This window comes from Melozone crissalis, unplaced genomic scaffold (genome assembly GCF_028551555.1).
Source record: "Melozone crissalis strain CALT ecotype California unplaced genomic scaffold, PUWL_Pcris_2 ptg000045l_1, whole genome shotgun sequence".
Taxonomy (NCBI): domain Eukaryota; kingdom Metazoa; phylum Chordata; class Aves; order Passeriformes; family Passerellidae; genus Melozone; species Melozone crissalis.
The window spans coordinates 26,510,199-26,534,939 of record NW_026535823.1 but is presented as its reverse complement, the minus strand read 5'-3'; the positions used below and the strand labels follow the sequence as shown (position 1 = coordinate 26,534,939).

At 36.1% G+C, this 24,741-nt stretch overlaps 1 protein-coding gene across 3 annotated transcripts in view; it reads left to right on the top strand.

The window, feature by feature from the left end:
- LOC128943327 (BEN domain-containing protein 5-like) overlaps nt 1-24,741 on the top strand; it is an 877,269-nt gene that overhangs the window by 16,226 nt on the left and 836,302 nt on the right. For all 3 annotated transcript variants that reach the window (XM_054286227.1, XM_054286226.1, XM_054286225.1), the window contains exon 2: nt 1,104-1,226. In XM_054286227.1, coding sequence (XP_054142202.1) covers nt 1,112-1,226 — 115 coding nt within the window. In that variant the 5' untranslated portion in view covers nt 1,104-1,111. The remainder of the gene's footprint in view (nt 1-1,103; nt 1,227-24,741) is intronic.

Below are 24,741 nucleotides of genomic sequence, written 5' to 3'. Positions count from 1 at the left end.
GTCAAAAAAATCAGTACAGACCAAAAGTCTATTTCTAGAAGCCTTAGTAGCCCTATTTATCAGAGTGAAATAAGATATTATCATCCCATTATCCCATCACATGCCTTCTGCACTTGAAGCCATACCATTTCTTCATTTCTATAATACAGAAGATAGTTTTTCTATTGTTAAATATTTCTTGTTCAAGCTGTAAGTATTGAAGAAAGTGCTGAGTGCTCCTTGCACTATAATATAAATCTATGATATAATATACAATTATTTGCTTGCTTTACTGTACATGTCTCAAATGGAAAAAAAAAAAAATTAGTGTTCTTCTATCCCTATTTGGAAACAAATATTTTGCAGACTGCAATTTGTTATTATAATTTTACTGTAAGGATAAAGCCTTCAGTGTATTCAGTACTGATGTATTTTGACAAAAATCATGCCATTGTGTGGAAACTTATGTCCTTCTATATTTTACCATGAAATAATGCCCCATTAAAAAAATATAATTATTCAAGTTCTTTTTCTGAGTTTTGTTTCCTAACAAGGAGGGCTCAGTCACATGGCTCTATGGGTGTATGTCTCTTCCTTCTAATAATTCTAAAATTTCAAATTTGAGTGGGAGTGAACGGTCTCAAAGGTTCTAAGTTCATTTAAGATGCATGAAAGTAGGCAGTAAGATAGAGAAAGAAGATGCCATTAATGCTGATAGAGAGGAAGAAGCTTCTGAGTGTTGTGATAAAGAACCTGATGAGGAGTTCAGTTCCAGGGAATCCAGCAGGATCTAAAGCTAGAGAATTCCTGCTGAAAGAATTAGATCCAGCTGAATATCAGACTAATGCATATGAGAGGGCTCAGACACATGTCATAAACATGCAAGGGACCAGACTGGGTGGTTTGTCCCTTAGAGAGGCTTTAGCAGATTATGCCATTATTATATCAAAATTCTTATATACACTTTGAAAAGAAAGAATTAATTTACTGATGCAGATGTTAAATGGTGAAAAAATTTATTTTATGTAGAAATGTGTGGGGAAGTAGCCTTCTACTGGTTTTTGTATATTAAATATATTTTGTTTTATGCTCATGTTTTTTTTTTGTCACTTTTACTGCAACAGGCAGTGCCATGGGAAGTGATGATATCATAGCAGGGAACGTGAGCAAGTACATTGTTCTCCCAGCTGGTTACTGTGGGCAGCCCAAAAAAGGACATCTTATATTTGATGCCTGTTTTGAAAGTGGTGAGTATTTTCAGCACTATGTTACCCAGTTGTCAATATATTAACATTTTAAACTCCATCACTAATCTTTTTATGAAGTGTCTTAATTATAAAGAAGACTTACATTAAATACTACTTAACAAATTCAGCTGATTCCCTTCAGTCACAGTTTGACTTCAAGTCAGACTTCAAATGTCAAAAAGGTTGTAAGGTTTGCTGTTGCCTACAATAAAAATTTCATCAGTCCATCTTTAACCACATGTGGACACATAACAGGATTTTATTCTGTCATTATTTATGTGGTAGTATTTATGTATTTATGATGTAGTATTTAAAATGTGCTATTTAAAATTTTAATTTAGAAGTTTACAGTTAACCCAGTAAAGTGCCCAGCCTATCCTTGCATAATTAGAGAATTTTGAAAATCTGTATGTGCTGTCTTTAAATATATTACTTTGGGTTTCCTGTGGCCTGATCCTATATTGCTGAGGTTAATGGAAGTTCTGCCTCTGATGTCAATAGGAGAATTAAACTTTAGGAAGCTGCTGCAAACTGAAACTGTTTTTACAGGAGTTAGCACATCAATTTAAAGAGTCATTTTAATTGCTCATATGCATGTGGGCTATGAAGGTAAATGTATCCATGAAAATGTAGCATTGTTTAAATTTTTGTGTTACATACATGTGTGCTACCAGATTTTTAGCTTAAATCTATTATTACTGGCTTTCAGACCTACAGGGCACTGTTAAACACCATATGTAGAAAAGGCATTTGGCAGGATAAACTATAGTTTTCTGCATGGTTTATGTGAGAGGTGATGGTAATGCCAAAACTACTCCAGTGTCTTGTAAAATGAGCTTTTTATAAAAAGTTACATCCCTCAGGGTAGAATACTGGCTGCCAGTTACTGGATAAATATTAAATTGAGTTATTTAAATCCTGTGATTACATTATGTAAAAAGTGCAAATGATGCAGTGAATAATAAAGACTATTTTTTTAAGATGTGTCTCTGAAGGTTCAGACAATAGTTTGGTATTTTTAAACATACTTTGAGTGCTATTTTATAATAGTTATGTGGGGTTTTTGCATTTTTGTATCAGAAAACAGCTTAAGAAATGAATCATGGCCAAGCTGGGAAATTTACTTTATTGTGCTAAACTTCTCTGCAATGAAAAAAGATCAGTAGCAGTCATCAAATTATTTGTGAAGTATTATGAGTCATTGCATGATGGTTTAATTCCAGTTTTTGAACAATGGAATTAATTATATTTTTAAATTAAAATGTTTATTCCGTTCAAAGGTAATGTTCATACTTTACATACTTTGGTAATAATAGAATATGATAGAAGCAGGTGCTGTTTGAAATACTGTATTTATTTACATTATAGCATGATGAGGCTGTGATGTTGCTTTGCATATTCAGACGCTTCCAAAACATGAGTGTGAATGAAATTAATACCTTCATTTACTTTCTCATGATCACAATGTATTAGCAAGAGTGAGAGTAATATTGTGTACACTTCATATGTAAATTCACTTCATCTTTTGTTCTATGTCAGCCGAGTAATTGCTTAGAGTACCTTGACTGGTCAAAGCAAATTAACTGATTCTGGATAACTTATGAAATTGTTGTTAATAATGAAATCTATCCCACCCTATTGTCCACACAGTAGGATACAGCACTTAAAATATTGTTTTGATGCTCTTTGTGTACCACCTTAAATATAATATCCTATTGAAATTGCCTTTTTCAAAGAGCAGATGGTAAAACTGACCCCACCTGCAGTGCTGCCCCCAGCTCTGGGGTCCCCACAAGAAGAAGTACAGGAACATGCTGGAGGGGCCCAGAGGAGGCCATGAAGATGCTCCAGGGGCTCCTTTCCTATGGACACAGGCTGGGAATACTGGGCTTGCCTGGCCTGGAGGAGAGAAGGCTCTGAGGAGATTTTTGTGGCCTCTCAGAATGTGAAGGGGGTCTGTAAAAAAGGTGGAGAAAGACTTTTCATCAAGGTTTATGGGGAGAGGACAGGGAGAAAGGGGTTTAAGCTGAGATTTAGGTGGGCTATGAGGAAGAAATTGTTTACAATGAGGTTGGGGAGGCACAGGTTGACCAGAGAAGCTGTGGCTGCCCCATCCCTGGAAGTGTTCAAGGCCTGGTTGGATGGGGCTCTGAGCACCCTGGGATAGTGGATTATTACAGTGACCTGATGAGGTCTCCAGAGTGAGAGAAGGACGAGAATCTTAGTTGATGATCAGAAGGCTGGATTTATTGATATATGATATATAATACATTATAACTATACTAAAAAGAATAAGGAGAGAAGTTGCAGAGGCTGCTAAGCTAAGAATAGCATAGAAAAGAATCTAAAAACAAGAGAGTTCTCTGTCACTGTGTTCCAGAGAGCTTGCCCTGTGATCGGCCCTTAATTGTACACATGGAACATGAACCAATCACAGGTGCATCCTATTGCATTTCACAGCAGCTGATAATCATTCTTTACATTCTCTTTCTGGGGCCTCAGCTTCCCAGAAGATGAACAAGTCCCAAAGAAAGGATTTATATGAAAAAATGTCTGTGACAGTGGATGGTGGCTCTACCCCAGGCAGGGGGGTTGGAACAAAATTATATTTATGACCCCTTCCAACCCAAGCCATTCTATGATTCTGAAATAGAAATTGTGTTAAATGTAATTCTCTAAGTGGCTTTTCTTTTTTTTGGCTGCATTCTCTGCTTTCTTGAAAGGTCTGGTTGATAGAAAGAAAGCACCTATTTTTCAATGACTGTTTTATGTTGTAGAAATGGAAGTAAATAGATTTCAGAATAGAGAAGGGGTATTAAACTTGTAGAAATCAGGAAAAAATATTAATACATGCAGAACAAATGCTGTTTAATGTGATTTCATTTTAGTAATTGCTATAATTATTGTATTAAATAACATTGAAAAGTATGAATTTGTTTGAGACAGAGGTGTGTTTTTATGTAGTCTGAAAAACAATGTCCAGCTTGCTGTTTTGAAGTGCCATGCTTTCAAAAAAATCATGAAAAATAGAATTGGGCACTGGGATTTCTTTTTAGTCTATTCTATTGTTGAGAGGCAAAATAAACTGTTTTTGCCATTCCTGACAGATATTTATCTTTTTCAGAGACTTTCAGTGAGTTTCAATGAGAAAGCAGCAATCCATTCTAACACTGCAATTTGCTCAATATAAGAAACATTTTCTTTCTATGTAGAAATGTTCTTACAAAAAAGGCATTAATTCTTGTCCAGTCCTATAGGCACAGAAAGCAGATTATTCCTTTTTTCTTTGACTTAATGGAAAGCTGCTATCATATCTTTCCTTGGCCTTTCCCTCCTCCAGGTTAAATAACTGCTATTTTTTTCAATGGTTCCTTAGTGCTCACATTTTCCGAATTTTCTCTCATTCTTTATTTCCTCTGGCCTATCTCCAGCTGTTTTTATTTCCTCTGGCCTATCTCCAGCTGTTTTCTGCCTTTCTTGATTGGCAGTGGTCCAAGGTGAGCATGATATCCAGATAAGCTGGTGCCAATCCTATGTGGAGTTTATTACATGACATGCCTTGCAATCTATTTACTTCTGCAATGTGACAGTCCAATCTTTTTCACAATAGCATGGTACTGTTGACTTCTATAAAACTTGTGAACCCTTATACTGTCCAGGTCCTTTTCTGAAGGAGCTGAACCAGTGCAGCTGGTGCCTGGCACTTTACTTACCCTTAAAGAATCTATTACTAGGGAAAAAATCATTGCTGTGAAATAAATGCAATTACTGAAAATGAAGAAAGGGGCCTCAGCCCTTTATCTTATTAATAACTGACAGAGGAGTAAAGAAGGTGGAGAATTATCAACTTGCAAGTATGTGAGGAATTTGTGTTTCCCATAGTTCAAGTTCCCATAGTTAATGTTCTGCCTGTAATCTTCCTTGTTATCTTTATTAATATTTAAGAATCTATACAGCCAAAAGAAACTTTTTACATTGATTTATCATTAGCATGAAAGAAAATGATAAAAACTCAGATTTCTTGCATACCAAGCCATGCTTTTTCGATAATTTAAGTTTTTGCAAGAAACATGAGTTAGTTTCAGTGAAAAATGGAAGCACAGCTACCTATACACAGTACAAATTTAAATGTATACATCTGAAATATATACATTTGGTCAGTTGTAATTCTGTTTCCTAATATTCATTAATGCATTAAATTATTAACACAGTTTCAGTTTAGCAGCAATGCGCAACTGTACAAATGTTTACCTCTCATCCCACCCTCTGCTCTGTCAAAATGGGAATTTTGCAAAATATAGTGCTCTGGCTAAAAGGATGTATTAATTTCTGCTGTGCAAAAATGTCCTTCCTGATTAAGGAGGGCCCAGATTTTGATATGAACATGTTCCTCAAAGAATCTAGCATTTCATACTCAAGGTGAGTTGGTATTTCAGAGATTTTATCTAAAGGACCTAAAAGTTTAGCCAGCTGCCTCTACTGTCTTGTGTTGCCTTCGTGCTTGTGATTCCTGATGGCATCCATTAAGTCAGCAGCCTATTCTGTATTGTGGCTAAGAGCTGTTTTATCTGCTTAGTCATTTTAACTGTAAGAGATGTTTTTGGAGATGATACCGCCAGAGCTGGGAGCAGGTTCTTTTTCTGGGAGGTTACATATCTGCAATAACTTTGCTTCTGCATGAGGTCACAAATTTTTAATGAATTTAACATGATGCATGAGAAGCTTTTTCTATGTATTTTGCAAAGTGAATAAAGAAAACACAAACTGAATTGCTCAGCTCTTACAAAGCCCCTACTTTCTTCTCATTGTGCCAAGGCTGTTTGCAGGGTGTATCCTCCAGTTGCCTTCCTGGCTCCATCACAGAGGTGGAGCTCTGGTTGTTCTCCAGCTCTTGCCTCCCTGGCCTGTCCATGGAGAGAACTGGCAGATGAAAACCTTGGGATGACACTGCCAGGTGTGGCTTTGCTGCAGGAGAATGCAGGGGAGGTTCAAATGCTCCTTTTGCCTGGTGTCACTGGGCTGCAGTCCCCAGGGATGGGTTGGTTGGTGGCTCCGGCATGCTCGGGGCTGCACCCCAGCCCTGGCTGGCCTGGGATGGACAGGGAATATGGCAAGGAGCTGGAGTCAGGCTGCAGACTCTGATGTGCTGTGAGCATGGTTAAAAACCCCAAGCTCGACAGTTTCTGCTGCTTGTGGCTCAAATTGCTTGTTTTATAATTACTTTTGAGAATTGAAGGAGCAGTGTTGGCTCACAGAGGTTTGTAAATCTCAGCATTTACACTGTTAAATACAGGGGCTTTTAATAAGGCTTTGAAAATATATATTTTGGCTTGTTAATCAAATATAATGCTGTTTAACTGTTAAAAAATACTGTGTTTCTTGAAATTAGAAATGAAGCTGCTGTCTGCTTTTATTCTCATTTCAACCAAAAAGTGGAACTCCGCCAAGAGTCATTAAATCTTCTATCCTTTGGATGAATTCTTATTTTTTTTATGAAAAAATGTTATGATTGGGTAATTTCTGTATTGTGGTTTATGTTCAAAAGATTGTAATTAAAGTTTTGTAAAATTTTAGATTCAATTTCAATTACTGTAAGCCTCAAATTATGTTAACTGCTGTACCACCACCTTGCAATGAAAATGATTCACAAACATTGGTTTGTCTTTTCCTGCAGCAGGTTTGTAAAATATTTTGCATTAGAAATACACTGATAAAAAATTCAGTGCTGACAGATTGCAAATGATTTTAATCAGTTGGAAAAAGTTAAAACTTACAATGTATTAAGAGAGCTCATATGACTGAGAAGTACCCTCGTATCATTTTTGTTAAGGTTTTAAATATCCTTCTATATTTCAAAAATAGGATAATGTACTTATAAAACACTTTGCACAACACTCAAAATTGCAATAAGTGATTGTAATTCCGCTGATCTCATTGTAACCACTTAGAGGCGTGAAATAGGCCATTGAGCTTTACCATGAAAGATATCTTCTGAACAAAAGCACAGATAATATAGGATGGATTGCCCTTTGGGGCTGCTTCTGTCCCAGTTGTTAAGACTTGACATGTAACTTTAGACAGCTAAAATTAGGGGTGATTATTCTTAGTTGTAATTCGTAAAATATTGTAAAATTTGATTTGCAAACCATTTTCTGAAAAGGACATTTTTGTTTGTAAAAATTTAAAAATGAAAACTAAGACAACACAGATGATGATACTGTTAAGCGTCATGCTCAAAGGAAAACTGAAATCCAGCCTAGGAAATAGTTGTATTTTTGCCATCTAACATAGAATTGTAATGTGCTTGCAAAATTATTAGACAATCTGACCCTCTGTGTGTTTGTGTTTAAATGAACAGAAAAACCCTTCTTCCCCCTGATTTCAGTAGCACTGTGATGATTCCCTAGAACAGGAATAAAGCAATAAAGGCATGTGTCATTATGGCACATCAGTAGAAACAGAAAGTGAAAAGCTGTGTAAGGATACTTTCTTCCAGTGCAAACACTTTTAGTAGTAGGCTAAACTGTGTTTTGGAGCAAAAACTAGTTGATATTCCAAATTTCCTGTATTGTAATCTCTCATGTGTATCTAGAATCACTAAGTTAGGTGGAACTGTTTTGTCTTTCACTTCTACAAGGATGCTCATCTGTAAAGCAGAAACAAAGGAATGAAAGTCTTGGTGTTATTTCAGTAATGATGTCTGTTTTCAGCCTGCTTTTGGGGCATCAAGGTGTGTCTGATTAATGAAACATTTTATTTATTTCCTTATTTTTTGACAGTAATTTATGTCACATTTCACAGAAAGGCATGAAGTGGTTATTGCTGCCAGTGGGGATAATTTAGCAAATATTTCCCATTTCTGAACATGTCTGCTCCCTGTTCAGAGCAGTGTTACTCTATCAGAGTATCAATACCTTTGGACTACTGCAAGTTAAAAGTCAGAAAAAAGTAAGAGCAAAAGATTGATTTTAATTTTTTTGTGTGTTTTAATGATGACACTAGGCATAGATTAATGGATGTAGCATGCACGGAGTGCTATCAGTTAACATATATGACATTACTCAGATGTCTCAAACTCCGGAAAAAGCACGTGAATGATTTATGGAATTGATATTAATCTCTTTCCAGTAAATGCATTACTAAAGTTACATGGGAAATTGATGTTACTGCTGTAATGCCAAATTAATTTCTTTCTTGCTAGGTCAGCATTGCAAATGGAACTAAATATTAACCTTTTAAATATCTAAACAGATATAGTATGGAAGGCATTTTTACAAATGGGGAGTGCTTGATGTCAATGTGATGCCAGCCAACACATATGGCATTAGTCAGATAGCATAACTTGTGGAAAATAGATATTAATGACCTATGGAACTAAAGAAAATGCAGGAAGTATTACTCTAACAATGAAAGCAAAGAATTAGAATGATAATTGCAATTGTTGTGACAATTATGATTTTTACAGTCAATTTACCATCTGATTCTCACACAACCTTCTTCAGGACCAGTCCTCTCCTCCCTGTTCCCAAGTGTTTGTATCTCCTCAGCTGGTATTGAAGCACATGTGTTGATTTGCTCTTTGACTGACCTGAGAGGGAGCAGAATAAGCAACTGGAAACAAAAGCAGAAATGTCTGTGATGAGATATTGTAAGCTCACAGCAGATTTTTAACAATCCCAGTATAAGAAACAACTAAATACAGTATGGATCCCTAGTCTAGAAAAAAGGCAACTGAGGAATAATATATTAAATGTCTGTAAAATCATGATTTCTAGTTAAAATATCAGTGTTTCCCTGTCTGTTCTCTTTGTACAAAAAACTAAGGACCATCAAATGAAACTAGAAGTTAATATGTTGAAAGCAAACAAAGGAGAATTATTCCTTACATGTTGTTTAATTAAACGGTGGAACTTCTTCCTGCAGAACATTGTGGATGCTAAAACTTGACATGTGTCACGCTTTCAATAAAAAAACCAACTGACAAGCCCAGGAACGAAAGATCAGTTGAGAGCTACTAAACACTGACAACATTTCTGGCTCAGAAGGTTCATAAACTGTGCCTTGTAAATTAGGGAATTATACTAGGCTGTGTCTTCCAATGATTGTTGATTTTCTTCTGCTCCTCTATAGGGATCCATTTCTGGCAGTTACTGAGCTGGGCCTTGATCTCACCTGGTAGATACATGTGATTAACAATGGTTTATCACTGTTAGTACATTTAATAATGTTGTGTTATTTTCTAAAAACAGATTTGAGGTTATAGTTGCAAGCCAAAATTAACATAATGCAAAACTATAGTTTGATCAAATAATACGAAGGAAAATCTTACAGTTCTTGTTTCTATTCTAATTTTTTTTCTAAGGAGGACAGTGGCTGAAGGTGGTGTTGTCCAGCAACAGACCTGATGCGGATCTGTTCTTAAGATTTTGCACATTCCTGATACTAGATTTCCATCATATTTAAAAGTTTTCATGGGATTTTTGTAAGCTTCTTCTCTGACAGAGAAGGAATTAAAAAAGACCCTCAACAACAAAGATACTTTATATAAAGATGACTAAGTAATTTTTGAGAATAAGCAAAAGTATTTTCCTACGTATCAGGTTCTGAGATAAATTTTCCAGTTTCCATTTTTCTGGCTCTTTTCAAAATTTTCCATCTGGAAAAATGACAGAGGGAAATACAAGAAAGAATAGCAATGTCCCTGCCAGTGTGAAGGAACATTACATTACACTGAACAAATATCCTTATCTGAATGTACAATCACTGAAATAAATGCAGCTGTGTTTATTTCAGCATAATCAGATATATTTGAATATAAAATCATTGACATAAATGCAGCTGTGTTTATTTCAAACTGCACATGTTAATATGAACATGAATGTGACATCAGGAATGTATAGAGGTATGTATATATAGTGACAGAATAGAAGGCTGGGACAGGTGAAAGTATGAAGGAAAAATGTCTAGATGAGTTTGTGCTGTACCTAAAGATGTTTTAACACCATTGGAAGTCACTAATGAGGAGATGCAAAATTCTTCTCATATACAATCCCTGGATTTGAATAAATCTGTGGTTACTCTATAGAATAACAGGTGACCTCTGTCTCAGTTACTGACTAAGGAAATAATTGCTTTGAATAATTGCTTTTTAAAATAGAGAATCGTGTTAGTTTTGAGTGATTGGTAGGTCCAGGTCAATCTCTTCTGATGGGTGCAGTGCAGACCTTAACTGTACCTTATGTTTTTATCTGATTTTGAGCCTCTAAAAGAGCTGCCAACCACCCTTCCCAAATTTCATCTTGCTGGGTTCTCAAACCCAGGGAAAATACAGTGTAGAGCGGTGCCAGTGGAAAAATTCTGGAGTTGTTTGTTTTGCCGGGAATGCTGCTCCTTGCTATTTCCTGAAAGTAGTAGAGTACTCTGCCTTCACTGTCCTGTTTGTATGCTTAACCTCTGCCTTTTGAAATCAGAGCCCTTCAGAACTAGAAAAAGTTGAAGTGTTCGTTACTCTGCTTATGCAGATGGTGCTATATAGACTATCACAAGGAGTGGCTGTACTCAGAATAAAAGAAAAAGTAGCACCTGAACAGTAAATATTTGGGAGCTAAGAGGTATTGGAAAGGCTTTATTTTCATCTTGGGAGAACATTGAAATATTCTGCTTCACTAAATAGTGGTATTTTGTTCAGTTAGTTCAGTAACCTGTAATATTATCCCTGTTTTGCAGAAGACAGGAACACAAAAGCCCTGGTTCTTGTCTGCCTAGTGCCTTTTGTAGTGAATTTCAGCTGTGTGAAATGAGTGCAAAATGGCTGAGAAACGTTGAGAGTGCTTTGCATCAGATCTATGTGAGCCAAATTCAGACTGAAATGTAGGAAATTTCATATCTTGTACTATGTCTACTAGATTTGATCAAACAGGGATGCTGTAAAGAATAGGGGAACAGAAGGAAGGGGACTAAAGCAGAGAAGAACCATTGGAAATGTTCACGTGAGCCCTTGCCCTGGCCATGGGCACAGCGGTGCTGAGCTGCTGCTTCTCTGCCACTGTGTGACCCAACATGTGGTGCTGCTCTTGGCTCAGGAAGGGGCTCAGGCAGCACCAGCTGGGAGAACAATGATCCTTGTACTTCCTGCCCAGCCCCAGATACAGGAATACCTTTCACAGAATCCCAGGATGGTGGGAAGGGACCACAGCATGTCACCTTGTCCCACCTTCCTGCTCAAGCACATGGCACAGGGTTGTGTGCACACAGTTTTGGAATATTTCCAGCGAGGGAGATTCCACACCCTGTCTGGGCATCCTTTCCCACTGCTCAGTCACTGCACAGGAAAATTCTTCCTCGTGTCCAGGTGGAATTTCCTGTGCATCAGTTTCTGCCTGATCCTCTTGTGCCATTGCTGGGCACCACCGGGCAGAGCCTGGTCCTGGCTCTGATCCCTCCCTGCAGACACCGACAGGTAGATGAGGGCCCCTCTCAGTCATGTCTTCCCAGGGTTGAACAGGCCCAGCTCCCTCACCCTTTCCTTGTAAATCCTACCCTTTGTGTGGTCATGTTTGATTTTTCCCAGTGGGCTGAAGATACTGGCACAACCTGTCCAGAGGGGCCATGGAGTCTCCATCCACAGAGGTGCTCCAAACCTGGGTAGATGCAATTCAGGGCAGCCTCCTCATGCTGACCCTTTTGTAGGACTAGACCATCTCCAGAAATCCCTAAGAGATCACTTACAAGATTAATACTTTCTCTTTTTTTGCCCTGAAATTAGAATACACTTCAGATAGATTCTGTTCTTGTTCTTTAAATCACTTAAAAATTCTCAACTGCCTGCTGTTCCAAAGTTAACAAGCCAAATTAAGATCTTTGCTTGTTTGAGCTGCCACTCTAATGCAAGAAGAGACAAAACGCTGTGAAATAAACAGTGGTCTGTACTTTTGAAAGAATACTGGCTGGAAAACATACTTCAGAAGAGGTGTTTCATAAACAAAAAGTGTTTTTATTCTTGGATGGATACTATCTGATTTCAGAAGAAAATGTTTTGGGATTTTTTTTGGTCAGCCTAACAGGAATTTGGATACAAGTTATTAGGTGGGAAGCACATTGTTTTGGATACATGCAGAGCTTCATTTTGCATTTATCCATGCTATTTAGTAACCTAATTGCCTTCTAGGTTCAGCCTTTAGCATGCTAATTTTGATTTAGTGTTTGTATTTTTGAAAACAAACTGGGAACAAACCATAAATTATCACTGTGTGTTCTTTAGACAGCTACTGGAATTCCAGTATCTACTACAATAACATAATGTGAAGGTAAATTACCATAATATATTAAGTGTTATTATTATGTTCTAACAGTTTCTGGTGGAATCACATCTCTTTTTTGTCATCTGAAACTGTAGCTTTTTCATAAGAAGAATAATTTATTCTGTTTTTTAAAAAAATTGGTTTGAATGTTTATTGTTGCTACTGTATTATGTTATGAATAATTCATTTTAGTAGCCTTTTTTAGGATTGTGAGTGAATATCATATTTCTGATGTGAAAAACTTTTAAGCCTTTATCATGAATGCAATATAAAATATGGAGAATGGGAGTAATACATCTAGGGTTTTTTCCTTTTCCTTTTAGCATTTTGGTGGTCAGCTTAAGAAATTATGTTCACAGTGAGTTTTTTGAATGATTGACTAAGAATTCTTTTTGACACTACTGTTCCTTTTTGGTCTTTCTTCTTACTTGCAGTTTTTATTATATTAGGATCCAATTATATAGGCTTTACGTATATATTTCATATGTTAAGTTGTATAATGAAACACCTTCAATGCAACATAAAACTGCCCATGTACCTGCACTGGGCTGATGACCTCTTGTGTAGGTATGGTTAAATGAGATTATGTAGCAGTGTTAGCACATCCCAAAATGTCTTGAGATTGGAGGGTGAGTTCACTGTGGAGTTTTGTGCTGTTACAGATCCATTGCTGTCAGAACACCAGAGCTTTGTGCCTGAGCTTGCCGGGGTGATGGATGGTAGCTGTGCTCCTTACTAAAAGTAAAGTTAAAACAAGGAATGGGGCAGCAATGTTATAATTAATTTATGCTTTTGTCTGAGAAATAAAAGCTGATAGCAAGTTGGAACTTGACTTCTGGTTATTACTGTGTGTATTTCAGTGGCCCTTCTGTTTCAGTAGCTTCAGGGTGGTTCTCACTCATCCCAGACACTTCTCATCCTCTTACTTGATTATCTCTATGCTGTCCTGCCTGTTAGTTCTCTTTACTCTCTGCATTTGTGTAAAAGTATCGTCTTGTGTATGTTGAGAGAATGTTGAGCCTCACTCCTTGAGCCTGTACATTAACTGCTGTATCAAATCAAATCTTGCCGTTATCACCTCTAGGACTCCATGTTACCGGTATGCCATTAGCATTTGTTTTGTTTTTCATTATTCCCATCTGTAAGCTCTTCTTTATCCCTTTGGATTTAGTGATCAATTCATTTTCTTTCCTTACATTTGCATTTCATTTTCGTCAGCAAACATTTTGTCCATTTTATTTTAGTCAAGGTTTCCCATTTTTACAATTTCCTCTACCAGTACCCCTCTTTGAAAGATTTTTGTAAATCTGCCTTTCCAAAATGCTTCCTATTTTTTTCTTCTGAAATGTCTTAATTTATATTTATATGTATTTAACATTCAAAAGAACTGGGATCCACACCTATTGTCCTGATGTTTGTCCTTTTTCAGTCTGCATGCTCTTTTGGACATGAAATGTTTCTTTCCCAACTTCAGCTGTGCACTCTAAATATTTTCTCTAGGATGGGGGTCTATGTTGACAGATAGCAAATCTTCAGTACCTGGTCCAGAGCAGAAATCAGAGGAAAAATTTCTGCATAACTACAGTTTCTGTTGGTTTTGGGTCAGGCCATCAGCTTGTGAAACTTTCTATGAATGAGTAGTTGTGTGGCAAGTGGGCAAATGCTCTGTCACTCAATTGGACAAAGGTCAGTGAGAGTGGATGCCAGAGGGGTCAGAACTGATTAGATGTCAGGAAAAGGAGAATATTCTCAGTGATTACGAGAATAATTAATTAATTAATTAATTCTCAATGATTACAAGTTCAATTAAAAGTGTCTGTCCCATATAGCTGCAGTGTCACAATGTCATCTAGATGCTTCTTAGGATGTGAATATGTTGGTTTTATTTTCTATTTAGAATGTTAGCCTAGTTAATAATGACTTTTGCTTATAGTCCTTTGCAGCAGGAGATCACTGTGTACCTTACAAGGTACTTTTGTTTTCATTTTATAGTTCCAGAAATCTGAGGCTCCCAGAAGTTTAGAGCTTCAGTGTTACATGGTGGAATCACCATTTGAAGCATTTTGACATTATCTTCTTTGAAGCACACTAATTGGATTTAAGCCCACACCTCTGATTACTCTTTAAAACTGAACAAAGTATGTGTCATCCTGAATCACGGTGGCTAAGATGGACTTTCCTTTGTAGGGATGCTATTTTATAATAGTCTGCCATGCTTCAACAGGTATCAGGAATAATAGATACTATTTCAGATAGAACGTAACAATAACTGATATTATTTCAGCAGCACGGGGAAACTTAAATACTGTTGGAAAAATTGTGTTAGGTTATCTTCTCTGAGTCAGACTAATGAAGAATGAACCAGCTGAGTAAAGAAAGAGGAGAGAGAACAAGCATTATCTTTTGCAACCTATTCAGTTTTGGCTGATTTAACCTAGATGAGGAGAAAAGCAATATTGTGTTCTTTGACAGTTCTGTAACAAGCTTTGCTAACTGATAATAATAACTGGAAGACATATGTTAAATTGTTGCTTCTACTGAGAAAGGAAGAATGCTGAAATCGGAAAGCTGTATTATTGTAATTTGATAATTGTGATTTGGTCTTCTTTATCTACATGACTTCCTAGTAAGAGCAAATATAGGCTACTATATTCTAAAAACATAAAATTCTACAGGGTATGAAGTAGAAAATGTGGAGAAAATTCAGTTTTGGCTAATTAATATGCAATCCAATGTCATTTTACTGTGGATGTTATATTGGAAAGATAACGTTTGTGAATTATTTCCAGTCTTGCAGAAGGATTTCAACACCAAGAAAATTTAACCAAATTAAATAAACTTAGTATTCTTAATTAAGCTGTGTAGTTCTATGAAATTATCTTGCCCCCTAAAAATTGTTAGCCAATCATTCCTTTATTTTATTTTATTTTATTTTTTTTTTGTGCTGGACGATACTGGAAGAATGTCCTGGTGAGGTTTGGTGTCAGATGCCCTGCAGAGGAAGGTGGAGGCTCAGTTCAGTGTGGGAGCAGAGGGCAGTGTCACTGTCCTGGTGTGGCACTCACAGGTGGGGCCACCTTGGACCACGCCCTTGCCATGCAGGTGCTCAGGGTGAATCTGGGGATGTGGGTTCATTCCAGCCTGTTCTAGGCCTTGATGGGCAGCAAAATGCAGCAGCAAAAGCAAAAATAATGAGAGAAAGTGCAAAAAAGACACAAATATCCATGTGACTTTGGAATACCTTGTCTGTACACTGAGGGCAAATCCCTCAACGTTTATAGAACTGATTTTTGGAGGTGAAACTTTATATGAGCTTAAAAAACTAACTTTGCTAACAACAAAACTTGGGTTTTTTAAAAAAAATTAAAATATAGCTACTAGCCCTTTAGGTTTTCTGATATCCCCTATTTATATACTTACTAGTAAAAGAGTTTATAAATTGATATTTACAACACCTCTGCCATCCTAGTAATTGTAAGAAGCTGCCCGCCTGTTCAGAATTGGAATTCTTTTAGATTCTAATTGTAATTCCCAAAGTATAAACTGTTTCCATCTTTAGAGGGGACGGTGGGACTGCCATGTTTCCTGTGAGTCTGGGATGTTCTGAAGCCAAAGGTGCCTCTGTTGCTGGCTGCCTTCACATCAGCAGTGTGACAGAAAGTCATCTCTCAGTCACAGAGATAATGTTTTCTATCAGTGTGGTAAAAATATGAACATGAACAGACAGGCTTTTAAAAAGTTCCTGATTTTGAAGATTGGCTTTTGAAATAGCTTGTCTGTTTGGTTAAAGTTAGTGGCATTTGTTAACTTCTTTATTTGAAAGATTTTCAATATGAATACCAACATGTAAAAATTTTTTTATTAACACATTAAATATCTAATTTTTACCTCCAAGTAAGTAAACTAAAGAAATACAGGTTATTGAGGTTAAAGTACTAGAATGTTATTAAAATTAGGAACCACAAATAATTACTTGCTTTTTAAGATGGTAATTGTTTTGTTATGTAAGTTCTTGTCCAGTGTTTCATGATGTATTAAAACTTTCCAATAAATTTAATAACACAAAGATTTTTGTATGTCATAATGAATAAATATGTTGTAAAGCACATACATATAGATTCAAACTGAAAATTGGAATTAACCATGGATATATTTAAAGAAGTAATTTTAATTAACCCCTTAATCTCACAGTTAATGTTCATTATGTTCTAAAGAGGCTCATATTATATCAGCAGCTTCTTATATTGTTGGGGTGTACTATTAAAAGTATAACATAATATGTAACAAAAGTAGCGTGTTTTGTTGTTGTTTTTAACTGAAAATTTTGATATTTCTTTAAATTCTTATGTAGAGGTAAATTGGCACCTCTCTTGAGAAATTCAGCCTAATTTTCAATAGAAATAGTACTGGAAATTGTGTGTAAGTCCCTGCCTTTGAAGAGTCAAAAGCACCATTGGATCTGTATAATTGATCAAGGTCACTTCTTGCCCATGAGACACAATAATACAGCTCAACAATCACTGTAAGGTTATTTAAGTACTAATTGCTTTAGAAATGCTGTTTTTTTTTTTAATGGGTTCATAAAATAATTTCTGAGAAAATTTTGTTTATTTTGAAAATCTACATATTTCTTTTTTAGATTTTTTTTTTGCTTTTTGGAAAAATATGTTCCTACCAAACTCAAACCCAGTGAGAAAAAAAAAATTTGAGATACAGTCAAAAAAAAATTTGCTCCACTTAATTGGAATCCTAAATCAAGCTTAAGTGGGCGTCTTGGTAGGCTAGAAACTTCTGGATATCAAAGCATTATCAGAAAAGCAGAAAAAGTGAGTATGTGATGTGATTTGCTTTCAAATCATAGTTTCCTCCACATTTTTTGAGATTCAGATAAAGGTGAAAAGTAATAGCACAGTGGGCACAAGAGTTCTGTTTTGATTTTTGTTCTGTCATGCTTTGTCATTTTGAGTTTTCTGTATTTAAAAGCCAATTAATCTAGGTTATTATATAGCAAAAAAGCCTGCTTTTTGTTTAAAAGCTTTATTGGCTTTTTGGAATACTCACTTATAAGAAAAAGATCTAGGGAGTTCAATTTCAATAATATGTCTGACTCAGATTCTCATCCCATCCATCTTAAATCCATTTTCTTTCTCTAATCACCTGCATGCCTTCGTCACAGTTCCCAGGCTTGATTTGCTTGTATGGGAGTTTGCAAATTGCACTTTTGAGATACCTGTATGTCTGAGAGACGAGGGAAATTGCATTTCTTTTGTGCCTAAAGCACAGGGGGGCTGTGTCCAGGAGGAAACCAAGGTGCTCCCTACCTGAGCCAACGTGAGAAGCTCAGTGATGGCAAACTGAAGAGTGAGACTGTGGGAGGATGGAGAAAGGCAGTGCTCTCTTTTTGTCACACTGATCTCTTCAGTCTGTTGCTTAGCAGACCAATTCCACATTTCTCCAAATATGTGGAATTGAATTATTTGGGATCATTATATAATTATTGTAACGACGAATTTCGGGAACATGGGAGAGATGTGGAAGCAACCGCGTCCTCCAAACAAGGCATTCCTTTGGAAGCAGTTTGGTGTTTGCATGGCTAGAGAAAGAACATTAATAGCTTGGTTCTGCAAAAAATTACAGAAATAGCTTGGCTCTGCAGAGAAAATATTGTTAAAACCCAAAATCTCTTAAAGGAAAGTTGCACAATTTTAGTGGACCTAGCAATGTATTTCAAGGTAGAGCTGTACAAATACAAATGTCTTCACATATATGTATGCTTTATAGATGTGAATGTGAATTTTCATGAAAGTTCCTGTTTGTATGGATGTAGCTACTTTAAAAGTGCTCTCATCTGATTAAAATATAAAATTAGCATTTAATGTTAACATAATACATGGAATTAAAAAGGTGTATCTATTGTAGTGTACAAATTTTCATTGCTGGCTGCCACTTTATAGCAGTCTTCCCTTCAACTTCCTACCTTGCCCTCTCCTTGCCCTTCTCTCTCCCCATGTTTTAGGCATCATTTTCTGATGAAATCCTCATTTTGTGTTAACATGAGGAGTAAAATAATATGTTGATGGCTTGGATATCTGTTGGTGTTCTTATGATCCCTGAGTAGAGAGAGTGATGTGCTGTCACTCTCTCCATAACTCTCCAAGGTTGAGAATTCTATTACATCTTTCAAAATGTCTTTTTACTTTCATCTGAAAATGAAAATAAGTTGAATAAAATCCAGTTTACATTTGAGCTGGGCTGCACTGCTCACTGCTGTGTATAAAATCAAACTTGATTTCCTAAGGAGTTTTTTCTGTTAATACAACTTTTTTCCTACTTCATGACAATTATCATATATGGTGTTTTTTCTTTTTTTTTGTTTTACTGCCACGGTTTGAAGTGAGAGCATTAAGTTAAATTAATTTGACTTTGCTTGGCAAATGGTGATAGTAGCACTTTAACAGCTGTTTGCTTTCCTGGATTGTCCTTGGTGCTGAAATTGCTTTTGTATCTAAACAGCAAAATGTGTTTATAGGGCTACAGAATATGGAGATAAATTTAGCCTGTCAAACAGATATTATTGGGGCTTTTTTTGTGCTGTGTTTCTGGGAGCGGATCCTGACTGCAGGGCTTTAATTCCAGGCTGTGTGTGCCTTTGGACATCTTACAGGAATGTTGTGGAGCTTTTCCCTTTGATTTATGACCTTGCCTGTATGGACTTCTGATCAGATTTTATTCTCATTTAGTGCAAGAGGGGCTAATTATGAAAGTGACGAAGATTCTTTCGTTGTGCTAAAGCTTTTTGAATGACAAAAGGGGGCTTTAAATTAAAATGAACTTTAACAAGGCATTTTCACATTGAAGTGATACACACTCTACCACTGATAGAGTAATTCATTTTCAACCCTTTCTGATTCTATAAACACATTGTCTCACAAGATCAGTAATTTTTTACCTCTCAGGCTAATGAAGAGTGGATGGTAGACCAATGAATTCTCTTTTTGCAGAACTGTTTTGACATTCTTAATTTTTTCTTAAATATCAAAGAAAGGACAAAGAGCTGTGATTTTATTGCATTAATATTAATAATCATTTATCTGCCAGAAAAACATTTAAATATCACTTGACATTTGCAGAGAAAGATTAATGTTTAATTTACTACAAACATAGAAATACTTTGAAATAAAAGGAAACGCTTCTGGATTCAGCAAAATAATAAAAAAAAAAAAACCCAACAAAACACCAAAACCCCAACAAAATTAGGACAGACATTGAGATATAAAAAAACATTGTAACCATGCAGAAATCAAAAACATGTTGGTGCCATCTAAAATGTCAATATTTAAATTATCAGTTCTGATTGAAGCTTCCAGAACAGGCTGGTGTCTGGAGGAAAGGAAAATAGCAAGACAGGAATCAGAAAATTGTATAAGTGAAAATACAGGAGCAAGTTCCATTACATACAGAAGGACCAAAATGCTGTATAATAAAGAGAAAAGTAGAGAAATCACCTTGTTCTACAAAAGAATGTCAGAGTAGGAGCTACAGAGGAGGAGGAGGAGATGAACAGAAGAGTTGTGTATCAGTCTAATCTGATGAAATGGCTAAAAATGCACCCAGACTGCAGGAACGTCTATCTGTAAATTTTATCATGGAGATTATATGGTAAGATATCACTTTTAGGCAATGAAATGATGGGATTAATGTATTGAATGAGAATAACATTTCTAGCCCCCAAACTGTTTTTGTGACTAGATTGATAATGGTATAGAGAATCAAATTCAGTTTTATAATAAACTAAAATAAGACTGTTTCTTCTGCAAAAGCTGTATGTAGGACAGATGTTATTCACATTCAGTATTTGTGTGGAAAGCCTATCCTCGCAGTACCTTTTTCCAGGGATTTTTTTATAAGATAAAGAAAGTTACAGCTATAAATCCAGTAATTTATTATTTAAAGAAGGTTCTTATCCAGGAAAACAAGATTCTTTCATAGGGCAATACCTGGAACCTTTCCATTAATATTCTTTAATAAAAACTTCTGATTTTATTTACAGCCCTGGTGACTTTTGAGAGGTCCTTGAGAATATAATATAACTGTAGGTCTCTGATTAAGGTTTCCATCTATTAATTTTTATTCAAGTATCAGTGTGTAGTTGTACATTGGAAGGATTCTCCTGGAAAAAATGGTGATTCTGTGTATAAGGTACCAAACTAGGCCAAATGCAGAATTACAGCATTACTGTGCAGTAATAAATCAACAGGAATATCCTCTCTTGTAGGATGAAAGAACTTCCTTGTCTTTTGCATTACAAGAATTCTCAGGGTTTTTGCAAAATGATGAATATATTGAGTAGGAAGCATTACATAAGTAGCACTGCTGTGATGTACTAAAGAATAAAGAATATGCAGCTTTAAAACTTTTTAACCATTTTTAATACTTTTTTTTTTGGCACACTTGTGCTGTTTTGCATCAGAGGCTGCAGAGAGCAACAGATTTCAGTGGTGTGCACTGAGCATCAGGCCCCAACAAGTCAGTATTTGGAAAATGTTTCTGTGTGTGATACACCAGTGATGGTACATCCCTCTGTGGTCCTGCAGTTCCTGCTCCCTCATCTGCCTTGGCTGGTGGTTGCTTCCGTGGTTAAGGCTGCAGACGTCGTTATAATTTATTTATTAACTCATTCATTATTTATTTAGGATAGCACCCATTATATGCTAAGTGACTTCCAAACAGAAATTTCCCCGAATGCTTTTCCTTTAAGAGCTCTGCTCTGAAGGATGTGGTACAAGCCCAGCCATGAGAGGCTCATTTTGGGAGCGCAGGCTTTGTCAAAGAGAGCTGAGTTTCGTGACACTAATGCAAAACCTCTTTGTATTCTGATTTTCCTCTAACAAAGGTTCGCTGCCGTGGCTAAATAACTGCCCATCTGTCATTGGAGGCCTTTGGGGAGTTGATAAAGAGGGAGCTGAGAAATCTGTTTTTCTGGGGATTTGGTGGATTTGTTGTAGTGGGTGTGTGATGGCCATCTTAGGGCACAGGCCTCTGATTTTTAAGCACTCTGACACTCGCCACTAAGTTGCAGCTTTATCACTGCTAGTTTGTGTGTTTACATGATTTTGTGACTTTTTGGAGCATTTTTCCTGCAGTCTTGGGCTCTGCTGATATTTCTGTGATTTATAAGACTCTCACAGATGTAGGAGAAGGAGTCAAGAGCCTGACTCCATTTTATTCATCAGTTACAATTTCCCTACTCGGTGAACATTGACATTTTATTCTTTGCAGCACTAGGTTTTTTAGGTCCTTTAACTGAAAGCATTAGTTTTTATTGAAAAGGGCAATTTTGAAATAAGGCTCTTTGGCTGCAAGTGATTAAATATCAATCTAATTTGATCAAAACTATTGAATTCTTTCAGCAAGATTGTATTGTATAATTTCTTAATACATATGTGAGCCTGCTGTTTACACAATGGTCTTTGCAGTATTTTGGGATATCTGTTACTTGTATTCTGTGCTATTTGGTTCTTGAGCTATCACAATCACTAAATATTCACGAATACTTGTTGCTGTTTTTGACTATGCTCTAAACTGGCATCACCAATAAGACTGCTCTACTTAATGAACATAAAAAGACAGAAAATATTCCAGTTCTAGCTGCCTGTGTTGTCTTTCTAAATTGCATTGTTTATTCTCCTGGACTATAAAAGGAAGTTGCAAGTGATGTCAGTAGGTGGCCTTTGGCATTAACACATGCTAGAACTTTACAGTTTTACAGTTATTTTATAATGTGAAGTCTCTGTAACTGTATCCTCATTGCAGGAGGAACCTCAAGTCTATTTAATAAATTTTAATCCCTTTATTCCCCCTTCCCCTTTGCTCAGACATCATTCAAACACATGTGACCAAGAAAAATATTTTTTCTGAAAGGGAGAACTCATCCTAAATCTATCCATTGACAGCACTGCTTGGACTCCTAGAATATGGGAATATTTTTGTGCTTTTAGTAAAATAAATCATGGCATTGGCCACCTCACCCCTCCTTCTTTTATATTCAACAAATAGATTTAAGATTGATTATGATTCTCTCCTTTTTCAACCAGTTCTTCTTTCTTAAAGGTTTTAAATTCTCTTAATTTTCTGCATGGAAGACAATTCTGCCTCCTACTCTAATTCAGATAAAAGTTTTAATTTATAAAACTCCTGTGGGTGTTTTAGTCTAGGCCACACATCATTAATATTTCTGCAATTTAACTCAATGCAAAGGAATTGAAGATGTGTTCATTACACTTTTTGGGGACCACTGAGGAGCAGTAACTGTGTTCCAGGGCCTGTGGGCCAAATGCTCCCAGGAAATGGATCCAGTGCACCTTACTTGTGTCACCTGGGAGGAAAAGTATTGGAGAGACGGGAAGTCTGTGATCCTGAAAAGGTGTGGAAAAGCAGATCAGGCTCTCATTGTTGTGAATTAAGATCAACACCAAAAGAAACAAATAAACCAGTAGATATCCATAATTCTATGCCCCCCCCCCCCCCCCCAACCAAATGGATACATTTTATTTTAATGCCGTTTAACTAGATAAACAAGAAAAGTGTAAAGCTGGAATTTTCATGTGCTCTCAGTCACAATTAGATTTTATCACATGATCTGCCTACAATAAAAGCTCAATCAGTTTCTTGGCCTCTGTGAGCTCTACATCCTGATCTACCTTTTGCAGAGATGGAACCTGGCGTTTTACCTTAGCTGCTGCTAAGACCTAAGTCATTGTTCCCATACCATCTTTTTCACAAAAACTACTGATCTACTGCTATTTGGATGTCACAATTGATAAAAACTTAAAACATGATGGAAACAACAATTTAAACTTATTTAATTGAGGAGGGAAGATAGAAAAGAGACTTCAATTCTGAAGCATCCAGCTTCTCGAGCCATGTACTTTTGAATTGCTTTGCCTATTTGATATTCTTGACCATTTTTCAAAGGAAATCTGGATTTTGACCAAAAGTGGAGTCATGAGCATTGCTTTGGTTTTAACTGAAACACCAGATTTTTAAAAGAATGCTATATTGGTGAAGATTACTGAGAGATTTTTTGCAGAACATTGATTTAACTGTGGTAGGGAAGATAATATTTTGTGTTGCAGAGCTTGATATGTGCAATTTTAATAATTTAAAATATAATTTACAGGTGTTGTATATGTGGTTTTTATGGCATTTTATTTTTTGAAATCATGCTTTGTAGTTTCAAGTCTCTTGAGCTGACATTTGCTCTGGGCATGAGTCTAGAAGAATGTGCAATGCAAAAACTGTCATGGCTTTTCAGATATCATCCCTTTTTCATTAGATTTTTTTTTCCTATTTAGAAATCAAATACTATTTAGAAGTTCTTTAGGACTTATTGCCAAACTATTTTTTATGAACCCTTTTCACAGGCAAAGACCATAAAGCAAGTGGGAATTTACATCTGATATTCCTAGATGCACTCCTTTCAGAAGATATCTAATCTTTCACTAGAGAGAAGTTTTTACAGATCTCAGTCCCTGTAGTTCCTGCTCCATTTAGAACATGTCAATAAAACTTTGCATTATCATCTCAATGTGTTTTATGATCTTTAAGGATGAATTTCATAGAGGTTATTCCATACTCAACATTTTACCTTATTTTGGGAAATGTGGAGTTGCATGAAATATAGATTAATACTTTTTGGCTATCTTGGACTTGATCCCAGGTTCAACTGGTGAAAATGATGTATATTCCAATCTGTTCCTTGGTTGTTTTTGTTTAAAGAATTTGTATAGATTGAAATGCAGCTGCAAGTGTATTAGTGATTTTCTATTGCTTACTTGTCAAGATTTTTATTGTGTGGATGAAAAATAGCATTTCAAAACCTGGCAGCATATTGACAAAAACAGAAGAGCACTTTGTGTAATTCTCTTTTGAAAAACTACCTCTTTTAGAGACAGAGATTGCCTCAGCTACTTCCATTCATATGTATCTTGATCAATAGATTTATTGATAGCTTTTAGCCAAGATTTAATTCTTTTTTTTCTCCCCAGTTCACCATGGTGCTCACTTTTCTGAATTAAGAAACTAGAATTAGGCTCCTATAAGCAAGACATACAATATGCAAGTGCTCTAGGTGTAAAAGGAGGCATTTGACCTTTTGTTGCTAATCTGTGACAGGTGCAGGCTATTTTCTTCCAAATGGTGTTAATTTTCATGTG